Source organism: Bicyclus anynana, chromosome 2 (assembly GCF_947172395.1).
Source record: "Bicyclus anynana chromosome 2, ilBicAnyn1.1, whole genome shotgun sequence".
In the NCBI taxonomy this organism is placed as follows: domain Eukaryota; kingdom Metazoa; phylum Arthropoda; class Insecta; order Lepidoptera; family Nymphalidae; genus Bicyclus; species Bicyclus anynana.
Window position 1 is genome coordinate 292157 of NC_069084.1, and position 20586 is coordinate 312742.

At 41.9% G+C, this 20586-nt stretch overlaps 2 protein-coding genes across 2 annotated transcripts in view; both read right to left on the bottom strand.

Annotated features, from left to right (window-relative positions):
• The window catches only part of LOC112051926 (homeobox protein orthopedia-like), a 30570-nt gene extending 18816 nt beyond the window's left edge, over window positions 1-11754 (bottom strand). The window contains exons 1-3 of the mRNA XM_052887710.1: window positions 11651-11754; window positions 11208-11313; window positions 7020-7137 (exon numbers count right to left, since the gene is read on the bottom strand). Of these exons, the coding sequence (XP_052743670.1) occupies window positions 7020-7137; window positions 11208-11284 (195 nt within the window). The 5' untranslated portion in view covers window positions 11285-11313; window positions 11651-11754. The remainder of the gene's footprint in view (window positions 1-7019; window positions 7138-11207; window positions 11314-11650) is intronic.
• Window positions 11755-12810: 1056 nt separating this feature from the next.
• LOC128198610 (uncharacterized) lies at window positions 12811-18227 on the bottom strand. The gene is made up of 2 exons (XM_052884860.1): window positions 17463-18227; window positions 12811-13328 (listed from the first exon to the last, which is right to left on the bottom strand). The coding sequence occupies exons 1-2, from the start codon at window positions 17494-17496 to the stop codon at window positions 12811-12813; spliced, it is 552 nt and encodes a 183-aa protein (XP_052740820.1). The 5' UTR covers window positions 17497-18227.
• Window positions 18228-20586: the final 2359 nt, after the last annotated feature.

The window sequence follows — 20586 nt, forward strand, 5'->3', positions numbered from 1 at the left end:
GGACGCGCTCGACGCTATACCGACGTTGTATTCTACTACTACTACAACTATGCTACAATATTCTACACTACGAACAAAATCTGTAAATGTGTACTAGGTACTACACAAAAGACTCCGATAGTCTCTGAAGAACCGTATACAAATACAAAGGCGATCTACGCGATGTAATGTTGTAAACTGTTTTCTAATTTTAAGAGATACTGCAAGTATCATGCAGCCAAATGAAGTAACAAACTTATTTGATCATAAGAAGTCACGTGGTAAACATGAGTTTTAATAGTCTATGAAATAGCACGTTACTTACTAAGATATCGACTAATCCAAACAATCAAACTAAAATGAATGCTATTAAAGTTTTATAGTTCATATTAATTTAATGTTAAAGACAGGTTTTATCTAGTTACTTTATTATTTAAATTATATGTATTTTAGAAATAAAATATAAATATTTTTAGATAACCTACTCGATATACCTTTATCAAAAGGAGACTGCAAAAGATGTCTAAAGTACATTCCCGTAAAAATAAATAATTTATTTTCTGATAATATTGTTATCGACAATATCTGTGTGGTGACATCACTAGCCGTATATCTTTTTAATAATGAAAGGATTTAGTAAACAAAGTGCTTGTCGGGCCGGCCGAGGGTGGAGCGACATTTTTTATTTATTTTTATTTGAAACAGCACTTGTGAATTTAAAACGAATGAATAATAAGGTTCGACGATGTTTTTACCGATGAGTTTTCCAGTGACTTTACCTATTCCAATTTAGCAATCTCATTAATAACAATTTAAGTATTAAAAATAAAACAAAAGCTCTATGAAAACAATACTTATTGAGTATGATTGGGCACACTTCATTGTACCCAAATACGATATATCTGTGAGTATTTGAAAAGTCGGCTTTTCTGATGACCAGCTTCAGCTGGTGGTTGCAGCACCAGATCTACGTGACCGTATTGCAAGATCATAGATATCATATCACCTGCAAGATGGCAACTCATTGGGACTAATCTATTGAACCCAAAAATAGGACATGTATGCTGTGAGTTATCGAACAGATAACAGCAGATGCCCATTGGAACAGCTCGGTGGGTCCCCTCTACTATACGGTGGACCGGTAAAATGGGCTGATAATGATTTAAAACTTATTTCGTGATTTTCCATTATGAATGTTATTTAAACGGGTACATAAAACGACGAGATTTTTATTGTCGATATTTCGACCCAGTTGCATGGATCGTGGTCACGACGGGACTGAAGTCAGCTGTTAGGGGCAGAATCGATCTACCCTCTTTCTTGTTCTTTTTTCAACAACCTCGCGTTTTTGGCTGTTTAGGCAAACCACACTCACGACATCGCTTTTGTTATTATGCGTATCGCGGCGCCCTCTTGGTTTGCACAATTCTACCACCGGGTTCCACTCGCTGGCTAGTTTGAAACCATCTTCCCGATTGAAATTTTTGTATTTTCGAATTTCAGTGGCTTCTCGAACTACTCGGCGTATATAGTGGCGGTCCGTGGAAATAATGCGTGAATTATGGATCTCAATCCAATGTTTAGTTCCCGGTTGTAGAATGTGATCAGCTATCGCAGACTTTTGCGGGTCGTTGTTTTTTATCGCTCTTATATGTTCCGTTACACGGGTTGCTATGGGCCTCTTCGTTTGTCCAATGTAAGAGCTACCACAGCTGCAGTCGATTTTATACACACCCGGACACTGGTATGGCAAACGATCCTTTGGAGAACGCATCATGTGGGCTGATAATGATGATAACTAACCTATTGTCGGGCATGCTCGGAACACATCCTACAAAGCTGATCAATCTGATATGCCTGATGTGCCAGTAATTTTACTGACAATCCCTTCAGACCAGAACACAGCGACACCGCTTGGCGTAAATATGCATGGTAGAAGTACTTCCCCGGATATACTATTTCACAAAAAGCTTCACAACTACTGCAGTTTAGAATTTCACTACTTATTAGCAGTAATAACGCTAAGGTCACACCAATTTAATACTCGTAAACGAATAAAAAAAACTACAATCTACTTTATTTACTTAATTCGATAATAAATACATCGAATTTAATTTATTTATTATAGTACTTTTTATCTAATTTCACTAGCAGCTTTTTATCTCTCTAATCAAAACACAGCAACGCCTCATCAGCAGGTCAGCAGTTTCCTCAGACGAGCTATCAATACCTACTTTTATAAGCTACGTCCGAATGATAAAACTACCAAAATAATAATGAACATCATATTCCGAAGTGTACGATGAGTCAGGCCATTCTCACCACAATAATTGAGGCAGAACAGAGAACAGTAGCCGATTGTGAAGCCGGGCTACACGAGTGAGATGCTAGGGATGTTCCTCTCCCGAAAGGTACGAGTATGTCCCGATATTTAGTGATACTCGTTTGGTTATTAAAAATGGAAGCGTAAGTACAGTGTAGGTCAACCCCTACCTAGATGAACTGACTATAAGTATAAATAAGTCGCAAGGAGTCGCTACATCTCAAAATAAATTATTACTTTCAGTTAAAATTAACAGTTTAAAGATCTCTCTAAGAATCTTTGTTACATGCGCGGACGTATCACATAGACACACCCGTCGTATTCTGAGTCACTTGTTTGCCACACGGTACTGCAAATATAACTGGTATTTTCAATAAGTACTAAAAGATAATCACGCAGTAACAAATTAAATATCAATTTTTTTTCAATTTTTTTCAAACAATAAAAATCAGAGGTTTAAACATTCAAATATTCAAATATTTACAGTACAGATAAATAAAGTATAGCTTAATAGAATTTCTTCCCTGAGTTAGATTTGTACAGTTATGACACACGTCCCGATTATTTTCAAGCTCCGTCCCGCTTACCGTCGGTTGGAGCCGCCAGCACTACTGTCCCGGCGGCCACTACTTCGCGCCCAACTGCGAGATTCTTGTAGGCTCTATTGTTTATGTAGATATGCGTGTGTGTGTGTGTGTGTACAACGCTTTGTGGCTACTTTTTTAAGCTCCGAGGTGTAATGTGGACTCGTGTTTGCCAAGTCTCGGGCTTTTTATGGTGTTTTGGGGTAAACAATATTTTACGAAATTTCCGTTGGAATTTAATAACAATATTTTAAATGCGAAGGTGATTCTGTCTGTTTGTTATGTTTCTACTTTTATTTGCTCATCAAGTTTTCACGTTAGAACCCATCAACTAATTTAATGTAATATAATTGACAAGCAATAATTAAAATAAGTCCGATTGCACTGTAAGTCCAATCTCATCCAATCAACATTACAAAGATCTTCAAGTGTAGTTATAGCAACACCATTTTTCTGACGCAGTAGTGTAGCTTACCTACCTAATTCTCAAATCATTAATTTCACTTTTAATTGAAGTCACTTTTAGTTGAAATTCTATCACCTTAATATTCTACTGAAAGTTAAAGCTCTCTAGTAACTATGGCGGAGATCAGCTATTATTATCTTTGAGGCTTTGACTTTACACCGGTAACCAGCGAATCCCTGACATATTCAATGTCTTATACCTGCATGATCGAGTCACGCTTTCGGTGCGGGGTCGGTTTTCCAGTACCTCGGGATCGCACCCCCCATCAGCCCTTGGAACCGTGCTAGTTCATCGTCACACCGCTTTGCGACTTGTTTAGCTGTCGATTACTTCGGGAGACTCATTGACATTCATATGATCACGCGTGTAACCGGTACAGAGTATTTCCACTTGTGTACGTATTTGCGAAGTGTTAGTTCACTTCCACGCTATTTGCCCGCACGTATTAACTAAATACGCCGCCGGCCGCCGGCCTCCGCAAACAGACTAAACATGGGAACAGTATAAATAAGACTAATGCACAGATTTCTCGGAACCCGCGACCCGCCGACCGCGCAGCCTTCGCACCGGATCACGCTACTTTTGAGATGCCCGGTCATATATCTCGTATGTATCTATTTAGTCAATGATTAATATATGTCTACAAAATCATCATATAGACTTCAAAAACTTCAGAAATCTTTTGTATCTGTTGAACGTCAGAAATGTATTACAACAGATTTTCCAAAGCAATTTTAGATCTAATCTATCAAAGCATAAGTTTAAATAATGCAACACAATAATTAATTACTTTATTGAATAAATATCTAACCATTTATAAATTTATTAACGATAGTTAAAAGCAACCGGATCTGCTATGATATATTGCACGAAAGATATAGTAATGTCATGATTCATTCCTTGATAACTCGTTGAAAGGAGTCATGGTTACGAAATGTTGAAGAATACTTAAGTCAAAGAAAACCCGTCAAAGTACTATTCCGTTTGGTCATAGACAAGGAAAATGTCAATAAACCGACTTTCAGTAACCCTACAATTTTTAGGAAAGGACATTAGTAGCTTCTTAGAACTACTAGTATGATCACAATAATTCGGATGCGCATTTTCCCAGCAACCTTATTTTTGAGCTGATGCCTCCATATCTAACTATTTATAGTCAAAAACTATTACACAATAATATTAGACCAATAAAAACCAGGCAGCAATGATAGACAACAATCTTACTTCCAAAATCACTTTAACGTTAAAAATGAATACAAAGATAAAGATAGATAAGTACATTATATTACAATCTAGTCTTCTTTAGATAAAGCTAAAGAAGACTAGATTGTAATATAATGTAAAGAAGATGCATAATAAATATTTATAAACGCATCAAATAAATATTCTCAAAGCCCAGTAGCAGTGGCGCAGTAATTAATATTGATCGCCAGTTATCGACTGCCCACCAAACGAGCACAGGCCGCCATGTCGTAAACAGAGTTAAGGCGCGACGATGCACCTTTCACGGATTACAAGTCGACTAGTAACCTCACACACTGCTGGCAGCACCAGCTAATACATTATGTAATATAGAACTTTATTCGTATCTTCTTCTCACCGAATCCTATGCATTTATATTAATTAATAAATATGTTTTTATATAACGAGAAAAAAAATTACAAAAAATAGCAAATGAAATTCTTAATACTGACTGAAAATCAGTTAATACTGACTCTACTATAGCTGTTTCGAAAGTAGACCAGAAAATAATAAAAGTTGAGGCTGTTGCGGTAAATAAACAAACATGCTCACAGAAGAACTCACACAATGCCTGTTTGTAAATCTCGTAGCTTTGATTTTAAGTTGACGATATTAACTGTTATATAACTTTACTATAAAAACTTTAGTGGAGATTAACTTTCAGTGAAAAATAAAATATGATAATTAAAAGTTTCAAATCTTGGAAATAGCATTTTTAACATTAAAATTTTATGATGCACTTTTTAACGTCAAATTTCAATGTCAGCACTCTCTAGGCAAACACACACATGAACAAACTTTCGTTGTCTGAAAAACTTTATCAATATACAGATTCAATTAGAAGTCAGAAAACTGCGATAATGCTTTATCTTTAGTGACGACTGAAAGCTGTCCGACGGCACCACCCGTGTGTCCGCGTGTTAACGAAATACAAATATTGGTACATACGACACAAATTAAGACTAATTCCCAACGCAAAGCATAGTTTATCCGTAGACTAAGTGCTTCGACAAAGCTGCTATTAGCAGATTGCTGTGCATTTTATACCAATCCACGATTGACAGTTACAACTACACTGGTTATTACCAGATTACTACGATCCGTTTTTTTGGTAGATACATATTAAACTAACTCATCAAGAAACTATACAAATAATTTAAATGCAAAAAAATCCATTTCGTTATATTTTGAAGACATTTTGCTGATTATGATAAAAAAGTACCATGGAAAACGATAGAGGTTAATTATGTTATTTTGTCTTGCAGTTTATTTGTCTACATTTGATTTTTAATTTTTTACTTTACTAAGAAGCGTGGGTTTGAAACAGGCATTCTACACTGCACAAGTCGTGGCGACTACTTGTTTGCTCGCGCCAAGGTTGGTCCAGGTAGGCCTTCCACCTTATCTCGTGAAATGTATCAATGTAGTGCAACTTTTGTACGGAGCGTGCGAAGTGGGGGTCGTGCAAGGTGATTCTGTGGGGCCGCCGTTTTATTTTTTATATGTTTCTCGTAAAGTTAAGGTTCAGCGGATGTCAGATGTAACGGTTTGTGTTTGGATCAATCGGAATGGGTGAACGTTTAAATGTTTGTTTACTTGAACACTATATTAATTTGTATAAGATACTGTCCTAAGACCGCTTAGTGAAAACTAGTACTAATATTAAATTAGTATTTTACTAGGTATAAAAATTTCTGAACATAAAAAGTACTTTGTAAGATAATCTTTCATCTATTTTCTGGCTTCATTTGCAGATGATAACCTAATCCAAACATTCTGCCGAAAATAAGCTTATATACGAAGGTTCGGCCTAATTGAACCATAAGTTTCATTATTTATTCAGACAAGTTAATTTCTATTATTGATTTGTATAAATATAGATATGACGCCAAATCCTTGACAAAGGACAACCTTGAGCTATATAGGAAAGCCGTCGTACATTAATAAATTTAAAACTTTATAAAGCATTTAATATTTTAAGAACAACGAGTATATTATAATAGTAATTATGCTTTCCCAAAGTTTATACCTAACGTAACCCACTGGATAGTTCGGACTATACAGCTTCTTATCATAAGATCCTGGGACTGGCTATGAAATTTTGATCATTTCTTGAAGAAAGTAGTCAACCCGTAGTTGGGTAGTTGGTTGTATTATATCTCCGTGCCTCGGAAAAGATACTTTCTGGTCATAATCACTACCAGGTAATGATCGTTACAAAATAGCAACCCTAAGCCCCCCAATCCGACTTCAGAGTCGCATCTTAATCCACCATGCATACATGGTGGATTAACGTCCGTATCCTTTATCTTAAAAAGAGAGAGATCTTGCCCTGTAGTAGGTTATTCAAATAGGTTGATAATGATGTAACGTCACGAACTAGCGTGTTATGCTTTTCGTCAAATGTGCATAGTGTAGGACTGACCTGCACCCTGCTCTCCGTGAGGCCGATGCGCATGGCGATCTCCTCCCGCATGAAGATGTCGGGGTAGTGCGTCTTGGTGAAGCAGCGCTCCAGCTCGTTCAGTTGCGCCGGAGTGAACCTGCGCGATACACTGTTTTGATCTCTAATTTAAACTTCAATTGAACTTCTTACTTCTATGAAAACGAAAAGTATTTAAACTAAATAATGGTTAACTAAATTGTATAGGTAGAATAAGTTAGTTAATACTAAACCGATTTTGCTCATTACATCCTAGGTTAGCTTAAAAGCTAAAAACTATGGATAAAATCCATAGATCCCATTGAATTGCTGAAAACGAATTTCAAGCGAAGTGCAAATAAAGTATTGGATGTAAAGTTTTTTAATGTCAATAAAAATATTGTCGATGGGTTGACTAACAATTTTTCTAAGGACAGAATTAGAATATTTAACAATTATTTTTTTTAAACTTTGCACTGGTTTGATTCATTAACAAATACCATACCAGTCGAGCGAGCGAGAGTACATATAAAGCTAAAATATGCAAAGTTAGGTTGACTATTTTCCCCTCTTGGGTGGTTGTACCTGGTCGGTGTGAACAGGTAAATCGATACTAGTAACTGGTCTGGTTAATGATATAAACTTAATATAAAGATTATTTCATTAAGAACACGGTGGTATTATATGGTTGTCTGAAAAAAATCAGCCCTGGACTCTGAATATCATCATAATCATATCCTAGACTGAATTCTTTTAGTTAATCCATCACCAAATAATTTAATTTGATATAATATACTTTTCGTCCAATTGCCAACAGGTTTGTCATAATATAATACTGGGATCTAAGACCATAGTATGTATGTCATGTACAGATTAACATCATCATCACTACCATCTCTAACGTTACAACCCACCACCTCCCATGGCCCTTTCAACCTCTCGGTAATTTGGGCCGAATCGAGGGAGGGCGAACCCGGTACTTGCTCTTTGCGTGTTCCCGGGACGCCTTCTTGACTCCCTACAAGTTGTTTTCTCTTTTCGCTCCTTGTCCCTTGATACTCACTCTCCCCCTTCTGGGGCTGGACGACACACGACGTTGAGATCCGCTTGCCCGCCGCGGTCCATGCATCACCTTCGACCGGTGGTCAACGGTCCAGAGCGCTCCGCCTCGCGTGCCACCGATGCGCGAACTCCCGTAGCTTGCCGAAGTTGACCGCCGAGCTAACGAGATCCTGGTAGTACACCGGTCCCGCCTCTTCTCTGACGATCCCTTCCAACATTGCACTCCGGAGGTCCTCGTACTCGCCGCATTCCCACAGGACATGGTGGAGGTCTTCCTCTGCCAGCCCACACACACAGTCGCCAGTCTCGCTGAGGCACATGTCACGCAGGCGCTTCCGGAAGCAGCCGTGACCCGTCAGGACCTGCGAGGTCTCATAGTCCGGCGCGACCCAGGTCGCCCTGAGTCGGCCAGCCACGTCCGGGAAAAATCGACGTAGTTCACTTCCCTTCGTCTCATTCGCCCATCGCTCCTGCCACTCGCGGGTCATGGCCGACCCGATTTCTAGCTTACGCCTGCTCCACTCCCCTTTGGCCGCGGTACTACGCGCCGCATCCAGCCTGGCAGCACGGATCACCTCGAGATCTGCCGGCAACACGCCCGCCAGAACGGCGAGCGCAGCGGCGCTGTTCGAGCGGTAAGCCTTGGTCAGAAGAACCAAGGCCGGCCTTTGGGCCCTGATAAGGGTCGTCCGAACGACGTAGAGCGTTGCCCTCTGAGCCCAACACGCCGCAGCATACACGACCGTCGCTACAAAGGTGCCGTAGTAGAGGATCCGCAGCGCAGGGTACCTAACACCCCATGAGGTGGTAGATACCCGCGAAATCTTGCCGAAGCAGTTCGCAGCGCGCTCTCCGACCGATCGCGCATGCTCAGCGAAGGACAGACTTGAGTCGATCGTTACGCCAAGTACAACGGTATGCCGCACAGACTTGATCGACGCGCCGCCAAGTTTGATTACTGGAGCCCGCTGGAGCTTCCCTCTGAGCGTCACCATTTGGGATTTGTGCGGTGCGAACGAGAGACGGTTCCGTTGTGCCCAGTCCTCAAAGAGGGCGATGGAGTCGGCCGCAGCCAACTCGATCGCCCGTCTGGAGTCAGCCTCGATCAGTACAGTGACGTCATCCGCGTACGCAACAACTCTGACACCCCCCCGTAGCGGCAACCGAAGCAAGTCATCCAGCAGGACGTTCCACAGTGTGGGGCCTAGCACGGATCCCTGAGGACAACCCTTTGTAGATACCTTCCACTGCACCCGATCACCGACGAACATCCCCACGCGTCTTCCGCGGAAGTAGTCCGACAACATCCGGTAGATGTTTGGTGGACAGCCGCCTCGCTTGCACTTGAGGAGAATCATCGGCCACCAGGCATTGTCGAAGGCACCAGAGATGTCCAGAAAAATTGCTTGAACGTATTTTGACGAGACTTTCCTTGCCGTGCTTAGGACCATCTCTAACGTTAGTCGTAAACTGCCTTGTTATTTGGCTTGCCTACTTTTTACGTATAGCAGAGAGTATGATTATAGATACGTAGATTTATTTATAGACCCATGTGATTGTTATTGAACACTTTATGTATTACTAGCCGACGCCCCGCGACTCCACCCGCGTAATTTCCGTTCCTGTGAAAATACTGAGATAAAATATAGTATACTAGCGGACGCCCGCGACTTCGTCCGCGTAAATTTCGATGTCAACTTTACTACTACCCCTACCCTACCCTACCACTACCCCAACCCTACCCAACCCCTACATCTACCCTACCCTACCCCTACCCCCACCCCCACCCTACCCTACCCTACCCCAAACCTACTCCTACCCTACCCCTACCTTACCTACACCCTACCCCCATCCTACGCCTACCCTCCCCGTACCCTATCCCTTTCCTACCCCTATCCCACCCGTACCCCTATCTCACGCCTATCCTACCCCTACCCTACCACTTCCCTATCCTACCCGTACATCTACCCTACCACTACCCTACCTCCACCCCTACCCTGCCACTACCCTAAACCCGGCCCTAAACCTACCCTACCCCTACACTACCCCTACGCTTCCCTACCCGTACCCTACCCTACCCTGTAACTTCTCTATCTTACTCCTACCCTTAGCAAACCACCAGTCCTTCGAGAGTGGTGGTATGACCAAGAGAAATAAAGACTTCTATGCTAATAATATAAAGAGGTAAAGTTCGTGTGGTTGTAGGAGGTAATCTCTGGATCCACTGGACCGATTTGGAAAATTGTTTTACCAATAGAAAGCTACGTTCTTTGCGAGTGTCATAGGCTATGTTTGATCCCCATATTCACACGGGAACGGGAACTACGTAATTGAAAGCGCCGGGCGTCATATAGCGGAATTTCTGCGTCTTTTAGAAATTTTGTATTATCTCCGAAACTATTCAAGTAATTAACATACTGTAAAGGGCAAATCTTATCTCCATAATATCCTTGTGATTATTAAATAATTTATTTTAATAAGGATTAAAGTTTAGTTGTATAAATAATGACGTAAACCTAAGTATATAAAATTAATAATTTTTAAAACACAAAAGGTACTATATCTGCTAATATATAGAAGATAGATATATGGTGTCGCGGACTTTTTTGTAGAACTTTTAAAGATACATAAAGTCTTCATACATTAATTTCAATTTTACACAATAGTTAAGACAGCGCATGCGAATATGTCTGTTTAAGAGGATTTTCAGTCCGACCTGTATGACAAAAACTATGATAACTCGGCTAATATATATGATACTAATATAAAATATAGCCTATAGCACTCCCCGATAATGTAGCATTTTACTGGTGAAAGAATTTTTAAAATCGGACCAGTAGTTCCGAAGATTACCCCATTTAAAAAATGTGACAAACTTACAAACTTACAAACTTTACCTCTTTATAATATTAGTATAGATATAGATGACAAGTCAGTTCAGTAGATCCAGATATTACCCAAACCACAAACTTTACCTCTTTATAATAAGTATTAGTAGGTATAGATTTGTCACTGGAATTCAAGCACTAAACCACACTAAACTCACTAAAGCATTTTCGAAGGAATAAGGTAAGATCGATAAATTACTGTCTCCTAGTAATTGCGATAGAATAAAATAGTGACAGTTACCTCGTTCTGTGCCTCTTCTGCTTGGTGGGCTTGTCGCTGTCGGAGGCGGAGGACGACATGCCGACCGGCACCGCCATGTGCCCGCCGTGCTGCTGGTGGATGCCGCCTGCAACAGGTGCGCGCTCAGACGTGTACACTGACTAGCGGACCCGGTCGACTTATGAGCACCTCTTCCCTGTCCCTACCGTACAATACCCCACTCCTACTACTCGACCGAATTGAAAAATTCTTTCACAAAACTATATTATCAGGGAGTAGGCAACTTGGGCTATATTACATCACGCTACGACCAATAGGAACGGAGCATCAGTCAAACATGTGGCAAAAACGGAAACATAGAACATAGTGCCGCTCCACGCTCGGCTTCAGCTCTAGCTCGAGCTCTGTGTCGCCGCACGCCGCACGCCGCACGCCGCACTCGGTGTGCGTGCGGTCAGCGTTACCTTGCAGATGGTCGGCTCGTATGCTGTGCGCGAGCAGGCGCGCTCCGCCGGGCGCATGGTGCCGCTCCACGCTCGGCTTCAGCTCTAGCTCGAGCTCTGTGTCGCCGCACGCCGCACGCCGCACGCCGCACTCGGTGTGCGTGCGGTCAGCGTTACCTTGCAGATGGTCGGCTCGTATGCTGTGCGCGAGCAGGCGCGCTCCGCCGGGCGCATGGTGCCGCTCCACGCTCGGCTTCAGCTCTAGCTCGAGCTCTGTGTCGCCGCACGCCGCACGCCGCACGCCGCACTCGGTGTGCGTGCGGTCAGCGTTACCTTGCAGATGGTCGGCTCGTATGCTGTGCGCGAGCAGGCGCGCTCCGCCGGGCGCATGGTGCCGCTCCACGCTCGGCTTCAGCTCTAGCTCGAGCTCTGTGTCGCCGCACGCCGCACGCCGCACTCGGTGTGCGTGCGGTCAGCGTTACCTTGCAGATGGTCGGCTCGTATGCTGTGCGCGAGCAGGCGCGCTCCGCCGGGCGCATGGTGCCGCTCCACGCTCGGCTTCAGCTCTAGCTCGAGCTCTGTGTCGCCGCACGCCGCACGCCGCACTCGGTGTGCGTGCGGTCAGCGTGCGTTACCTTGCAGATGGTCGGCTCGTATGCTGTGCGCGAGCAGGCGCGCTCCGCCGGGCGCATGGTGCCGCTCCACGCTCGGCTTCAGCTCTAGCTCGACCTCTGTGTCGCCGCACGCCGCACGCCGCACTCGGTGTGCGTGCGGTCAGCGTGCGTTACCTTGCAGATGGTCGGCTCGTATGCTGTGCGCGAGCAGGCGCGCTCCGCCGGGCGCATGGTGCCGCTCCACGCTCGGCTTCAGCTCTAGCTCGAGCTCTGTGTCGCCGCACGCCGCACGCCGCACTCGGTGTGCGTGCGGTCAGCGTTACCTTGCAGATGGTCGGCTCGTATGCTGTGCGCGAGCAGGCGCGCTCCGCCGGGCGCATGGTGCCGCTCCACGCTCGGCTTCAGCTCTAGCTCGAGCTCTATGTCGCCGCACGCCGCACGCCGCACGCCGCACTCGGTGTGCGTGCGGTCAGCGTGCGTTACCTTGCAGATGGTCGGCTCGTATGCTGTGCGCGAGCAGGCGCGCTCCGCCGGGCGCATGGTGCCGCTCCACGCTCGGCTTCAGCTCTAGGTCGAGCTCTGTGTCGCCGCACGCCGCACGCCGCACGCCGCACGCCGCACGCCGCACTCGGTGTGCGTGCGGTCAGCGTTACCTTGCAGATGGTCGGCTCGTATGCTGTGCGCGAGCAGGCGCGCTCCGCCGGGCGCATGGTGCCGCTCCACGCTCGGCTTCAGCTCTAGCTCGAGCTCTGTGTCGCCGCACGCCGCACGCCGCACGCCGCACTCGGTGTGCGTGCGGTCAGCGTTACCTTGCAGATGGTCGGCTCGTATGCTGTGCGCGAGCAGGCGCGCTCCGCCGGGCGCATGGTGCCGCTCCACGCTCGGCTTCAGCTCTAGCTCGAGCTCTGTGTCGCCGCACGCCGCACGCCGCACGCCGCACTCGGTGTGCGTGCGGTCAGCGTTACCTTGCAGATGGTCGGCTCGTATGCTGTGCGCGAGCAGGCGCGCTCCGCCGGGCGCATGGTGCCGCTCCACGCTCGGCTTCAGCTCTAGCTCGAGCTTACTGTCGCCGCACTCTTTGTGACCTGTCCAAATTGACAAAATCTAATGTCCATATGTTTTCTCGGAAAACTACTTTTGCATTGTTCGAGAAATGTAGATAAATTTTCTAGTTACCAAAACAATTTTAATGATAAATAGGCCATATCGGCTTGCCAGGATAACCGTGAGCTCATCAATTTTTTTTTAAAAAATAATAAAAATTTAAAATACGAGTAGATCAGTCGATCTAATACTGATGATTATTTATTTATTTATTTATATTTTGTACTAGCGGACCCGATCAAGTTTCGTTTTGACTCATTCCCTACCGCTATCCTATTCTACTCCTAGCCTACCCTACCCCTACCTAACCAAGCTGCCCATGCACAACCTTACCCATACCCTACCCCTATCCTACCCCTACCCTACCACTACCGATTTCCCTACTTTTAGTTGTCCCTGATTTTTAGTTCTTGAAATTTGCGCTTAGGATTCTAGATTCATTTTTTGTATAGAGGACACAAATCGTTTGTACGGAAAAAAAACGTTTTCATTTTTTTTTAATTTTTCTCTCCGTATCATCCATACCATCTGTTATTTAATTGTGATTATAAATAAATGATTCATTGCAATTGCCTAGTATAATCGTGACCAAACAATAAAAAAATATTCATTTTTAAACTGGATATTTCGGTCAACTTCCGTCATCTGTTGATCCCTCATTTGTATTGTTCAGATACGAAAATATTAATTAATTAATTTGTTGCTCTTTGTACGCGCTACATTTGAGTAAGCTTCTGAGGATCTTCTTCTAATAACGGCTCTTAGACCATATCGTATAATCTTTAAAAGAAACCTACAGTAGAGAACCTACAGTAAACTTAGGTATTAGCTGCAGAATTAAGCATCTAGTATTTTCCCAAAATAAGCATATTACCTACTACTAATACTTACTTAACTATTTAAATTCACCTAATTGAAAACTGTAACAAAATTACTTTAATTCCAACAAGTAATTGAGTATCGACTAGCGGAAACCAGCCACTTCGATCGCACGACAGTCAGTTTTTCACAAATCGCGCGGGAACTAGGTATGTAGTTTTCTGGGATAAAAATAGCATTTAGTTTGTTTTATAAGCTCATCTGTCTTTACGTGAATGTTCCATTAAAATTGCCCGAGCAGTTCCAAAGAGTAGCCCACACAAACAAGCTTTTTAAGTTTTAGTATAATTTAAATAACTTGAGAAAAAAGTTGTCTTCAAATCACAGACATACTCGTATGTATCTGTGTAGGTATATGTATTGATGATAAATAATAATCAGTCGCTTCAGAATAAATAAATACTACTTAAATATTTGTGACCTTAAATCTATTTGAAAGGTCACAAATATATAAGATAGGTACACTAAAACAACTGAAAATACAGGAATTATTTATGGTTCCCATTATCATAACATAACTCCAAAGGAATTATTGGGCTTGACTTCAAAATTAAAAAAAAATAACAAAAAATTTAGGTAAGTCAAGGTCATGTACCTATTATAGAATTTATGACTTGATTAATGATAAAAATTCATGAAAGTTATGTAGTATGTGTCCAGAAGAAAGCAAAGCTGAACTTTGCTTTCTTCTGCACACATAGCACCGCTAACTATTCACTGGCATAATTGAAAAAACACACTTCAAATATTCTGTTTTAATTTAATTTCTTAGTGCCTTCGTTTTATGTCAATTCCCTGCAAACTCCAAGCAATTTGATGTAATAACCTATCTACTCGTGTTTGTTTCCGACCTAAACATTGTTGATTTCTTTAACACGTTCGCTGCGGCACTGATTCTCCTGTACTTTCTTCTGGTGTGGTACGAGGTCAATTGACCTCGTAACTTTTAAAGGAACTAGATGTACGAGGTCAATTGACCTCGTACCGCAGCGAACGTGTTAATTATCATATAACATTCTGTTATACTGTTTGTACAGCAACACTGTCAGAAACGAATGTGCTCCAACTCCTACACGTCAACGAAGATGACGTCAGTACACCAATGTGCAGCAGAAGACCACCAATAGTGCGAGGAAATGTTAACAATTGTAGGACTCCACAATCGGTCACTTAGAATAAAACACGAATACTGCATCCAATCATAAATAGTGTAAAAAGGTGCAAAGAAACGTTTGATGACATCCGCCCCCCGGCCCCCGCAGTCCCGCAGGCAGGCAGCCCCGGCGCGCGCCGCGCTCGTAAACAGGGCTTACCGGGATCGAATGCCGTTGCTATAACTTTTAGTAACGGCCCATCGCTTCTTGTTTTATTTGTCATTTTATAAAAAATATCTTAAAAGAATATTCATAGGTACAACTGTCTCTAGAAAGTTATGTCTGCTCTAATGTTAATAAACAGTACTCATACGCTGATAATTGAATATGATATAGGTAATCCCACATAAAATGTTGATAAATGATGAACCTTTGTATGGATAGCTCAAATTATTATTTGATATAAAAGAGTAAATCAATACAAGAGTTTAATTTTCCGCGGACGGATTTATTCAATTGTTTTTTTTAAATTAATTAAATGTTCTCAGCATATTCATACATGTACCTATAATCCATAAGCTTATTTTCCATAAAAATATTTTATGGAAAATAAGCAGCAAACCTAACCTAAATTACTTGAATTCTTAAGTTGAACTATTTTGAATTATCTAGCTTTTGTTAAATTCGAGGAAAGGAATAGGTAACCATTGATTTAGTTTTCTCCTTAGTGGAAGAAGCTTTACACATCAGATTTATTGTTTTTTGACGAACATGTAGGTATCTCGGTGCTCGATTCGACATGAGCCTACATCATTTTTAACCGATTTCAAAAAAGGAGAAGGTTCTCAATTTTTTTTTTAACCACCGACGCAAAAAGAGGAGTGTTATAACTTTGACGTGTCTGTCTGTCTGTCAGTCTGTCTATGGCACTATAGCTCCCGACGGATGAAGGTTTCAATTTAGTTTTAGGTCACATATGAGCGCGTGTTCTTAGACATATTTGATGAAAATCGGTTGAAATTGGGGAAGAATAACCGAATGTCTGCAAATATACTCGAGTGGGGTCTCAAATGAAAGCGCACTGAAAGAGTGTAATTAAAAATTTCATAACGATCGTAAGTTTTTAAAATTTTTTAATTTTGTGTTATTTAAATTGGTTTAAATGAAGCTAGCAGGATATATGATGTGCCAAAAACAACATTAAAAAGAAGATTTTAGAATTAGAACTTCAAAGCTAAAGGGGCAAAAGAGATTGTAGGCTCTGAAGGAGATCTTACTCCTGATTTGGAAAAAAAAACAATGTTTAAGACAACGATATAATAAAGTAAAAGAAACGGCAAATCATTCTGAAATAAGTCTAAGACAGCCAAGAGCAACCTCTTTTAACAGAGTTACAGCCTTTAAAGGAATAAATACTGAATTTTGTAATAATCTTTTCTTTTTTTTATTAAAGCTTTGGGTGCAATGAATGAACTAGTCGATAAAGTTTCTAAGTCCCATTGTAGCAACTGGGTGGTACAATCAAGGTAACAGTGGTCCATACAAGGCAACTATTCCAAAGATGTTTTTTGTAATGTGTGTATTTATGCTCAAAGTAAAAAATCTAAAATCACAGTTGTGAATACCTGAGTATCATCCCTAAGAGGTTGACTAATTATATATCCAAATAGCAATCTAATGTTTGTTACCTCATAACTTCGTAATCTTTTAAAAAACTTTGAAAATTATTTTTTGTTTGAAAGAGTATACCTAACTTCCAGACTGGTCTCATTTCATTTTCGTGACAATCGGTTTAGTAATTTTGTGTTAAAATCAAAACAACTGAAATACATCATTGAAGTTGAACCGACTTCATTTTTATGTTAAAAGATTATTATTCATTGTATTTTCGTTTTTTCGATCATCTACGAGTAAGATCCAAAACTCTAAATAGCACTATATTTAACTGAGAACAAGTTATTTTGATGTTTGTGATAATCATGATTTATTTATTTTAAAATTTAGGGTATCGTTTGAAAATCGATGGCACTAGGTGTCACTTTGTTGTTAAAAGTGACGTGAAGTCGTAAATTTGTAAAATTATTGATTATATAAATTATTGGTGTAATTAATTAATTTTTAATTACTCGTACAGTCACTCACCTCCTAAAGCTGTCGCCGTGAGGTTGTTAAGCATGGCCTTAAAAGGCCAACCCTGGCCGCCCCCTATGCCGACATCGTGGCTTTCCTTTCACTGAACATTCACACAACTCCGAACAACGGTCAAAGAGAAAAGCACCAGACACGCACTGACGGCTCGTGAACTTCCGGATCCGGTCACGAGGGCACAACTGTCATTTTTGAATTTATTTATCGCTCGGACAGCAAGGAAGCGACGGTCCTCAAAAAAAGGATCTCCCGCGGCCGCAGTATGTCAAAATACCGTTAAAATCCCGCCTTAATACAAAATAATTATCACTTTATTACTCCCAATTAGTTTTAATTACAGCACCGCTCAACTTATTTACACACTTAATTTTTGTTATAAAATTAATATAACCCGTTTAGTATCAATTTGTATAAATTTGCAGTTTGATTGGTTCGCCCTTACAATGATCGTTTAATGTGAAAACTCGCAGTCGACTGGTACAAAAACAGATAGCGCTCGCATTGTCCCGGCCCCGGCGGCGCCGCGCGCCTGCAGCCGTCCCTGTCGCACTCGCGGCGGCGCCGTAAGCGCGCGGCGCGTGGCGAAAGCGCTCTCGGTAATGGATGTTAACATTTTGTTTACGGGCGATTCGAACAAACGAATAATCTATTATTTCATTCGTGCACGTATTATTGATACGCCGCTTACGACCGTCGCCGACGCTCGCCGCGTCGCGCCGTCTCCGTCGCGCGCGCGGGGCGGCCGCGACGGCGGCTGCAGCCGTCCCCGTCGCGCGCGTGCGGAGAGCTCGCCGCGCGCGGAGCCTTCGACCAGTCAGCGCTCGGGAAAATCACTTCCCTCCTCGGGGCCGGCGCGGGCTGCGCTCGGCGCGGAGCGGGGGCGGGCTCTGTAATGGAAAAAACAAATATCAGCGGCGGGCGCGCGGAGGGTGAGAGTGCTCGGAAATATTTCAGGGCTCGCTCTGAGTGGGATTTCTTGTAACGTTACGTTTTCGGACGTCGTTGAATAAGGAATGTTTCGGATAATTGTATTTTTTTATTAGAATCGTATATCTCTTTGTGTTCGGTAGACGCTGTCGTTTCTCGATGTGTATATTTTCGTAGGCTCGTGAATTATAAACAACCGTCCAGCGGGTCGTCCTGTCCAATGAGGCTCCGCTAGTTATTGCTGAACTGAGTAATTTCGTTGTTGTCCTCCTTTCACTAGGTACCTAGTAGATAATATAATATCAACTGCCTCTACCTTATTGTTGTATTACAAAAAATTAAAAATAAATAATATTATTTGCAAAAGCAATCACAAAATCATCGTAACCTATATACCTACTTACTATACTTCTAATTAACATTAATACTATTATCTTTTGGATTCACTAGGTACAATAGTTACTTAGCTACTTTTACAACAAAATACTTAGATACTTGCTAAAAGACAAAATACCTGTACGTACATACATATCGCTCGATAAAAATACCTAACATTATTCGTCAGATTGCACTTAGATGCACTGCGGTCTCGTGTGCCTGAAATATCTTTATCTATAAATAATAAAATAATTGATAGACCAAACAGAATATGGCATAAAGAAGCCTACGCTACGCCGGTAAAACTTCGCAGGGTATGCAAGGACGTCCTACAAACCTTTGGCCATCGACCTGAGTCCAGCCTCATGTCAACTGTATCGGATGTGTGTGCCCTCCAGACCATAACAGTAGCAAAAACCTTTATGCCGACCTACCTACCTGGCGCTGTCGAAAGTTCTGTTCCTGTGCTTCTCGATAGAGAAGTACCTACTTAGGTCAATTCCCAGCTCGGACCAGTTAAGAATTTAAAAATAATTAAATTAAATTCAGCGGTAGAGCTCCATCATAAAAAGCTCCAGTGACTACTACATGATGTGGTAGGAAAGTCAAGTCAAGTCAAAGGAAAGTAAATGTGGTAGGGGAGCATATGAATAAGCATGAAAGCAGTGCTCCCCTCGAATTGTTGCTGGTCTTCACAACAATGAATGCACCAACGCTACATCGACTACGTCGGTGGCACAAATTGTCACTTAAAGTAAAGGAGATTCATTCATCTACTAGAGTACAACCTGTGATACCTACTTACTAGTCATTGAATAAACATTGAAAGTTTGTTAGGTCGTACTTCTGCTTCGTCGCTACACTCTTGACGATCACCATCCATCGCCATTCCTCCCGGAGTGTAGCTCTTCGAGCACAGTGGTGGAGCGAATCAGGGAAAGCGGCTTCGGCTCGGTCAGTCCAGTGCATTGGTGACCGTGCTCCTAAGTCCTACCGTAGATGTAACCATGGTTAGCAAATATGGAGTTTGAATAATGGTAACTTTGAACTGAAAGTATAGATGTACCTACTAGTAGGTAGACTTTCTACACAGTTTCCACACTTTAGTACACTTTCAAAGGTGCTGTTCTTTGATGAACCTTTTTTTACTTTTATGGAAAAATATGGACAATAATGTTCTCATTTGTCAGAGAACAACTTACAACGACAAAGAACAACTTAGCTTCAAGCAAGCCTTCGCCAAAAGCCCAGTTTAAACATTAAATACACATCTTAAATATACGAACTAATAGGAGCAATGGTTGAAACGCTTTCAGCTGCTAATTGCTATAAAATGACAAACATTTAGCTGAAATTGATATTCTCCTCAGAGTGCAGAACTAACTGTATCCGAATCACTTGATACTAATTATCGTTATTAGTACCTACTATGACCGTATAACAGAAAGTCTTTATAAATATATTTTCGATGTAATAGCAGTACCTACTTATTAATGTTAAATTGTAAAGCTACTCGTTTGTCCAGAAATCTTCGCGTGATGGAGTAACAAACATCCATTGTAATTTCAACATTTATTCATACATCTTCACAAAGTAATATAAAGTTAATACCTTTATGATATTAGTACTCAAGTAATATTTTTTGTAGTCTCATAAACATTTTCTTTTTTATAACATTTTACCTAGGTAGGTAAATGAACGTGTATCTCTGTTTGACTCTGGCTGTCAAAGCGAGTTTAAAATGCAATTAACGTAAAAATATAAACGCGAGGCGCGCCGGCGGCGGCGGCTGTATAATAATATATCAACATTA

What these genes read in the sequence shown, in the direction of transcription:
- LOC128198610 (XM_052884860.1), bottom strand. Translation starts at nt 17,496, where the DNA reads ATGCTTAACAACCTCACGGCGACAGCTTTAGGAG. An exon ending in CACGGCGACAGCTTTAGGAG is followed by an intron (nt 13,329 to 17,462) that starts GTGAGTGACTGT and finishes CAATTTGGACAG; the next exon opens with GTCACAAAGAGTGCGGCGAC.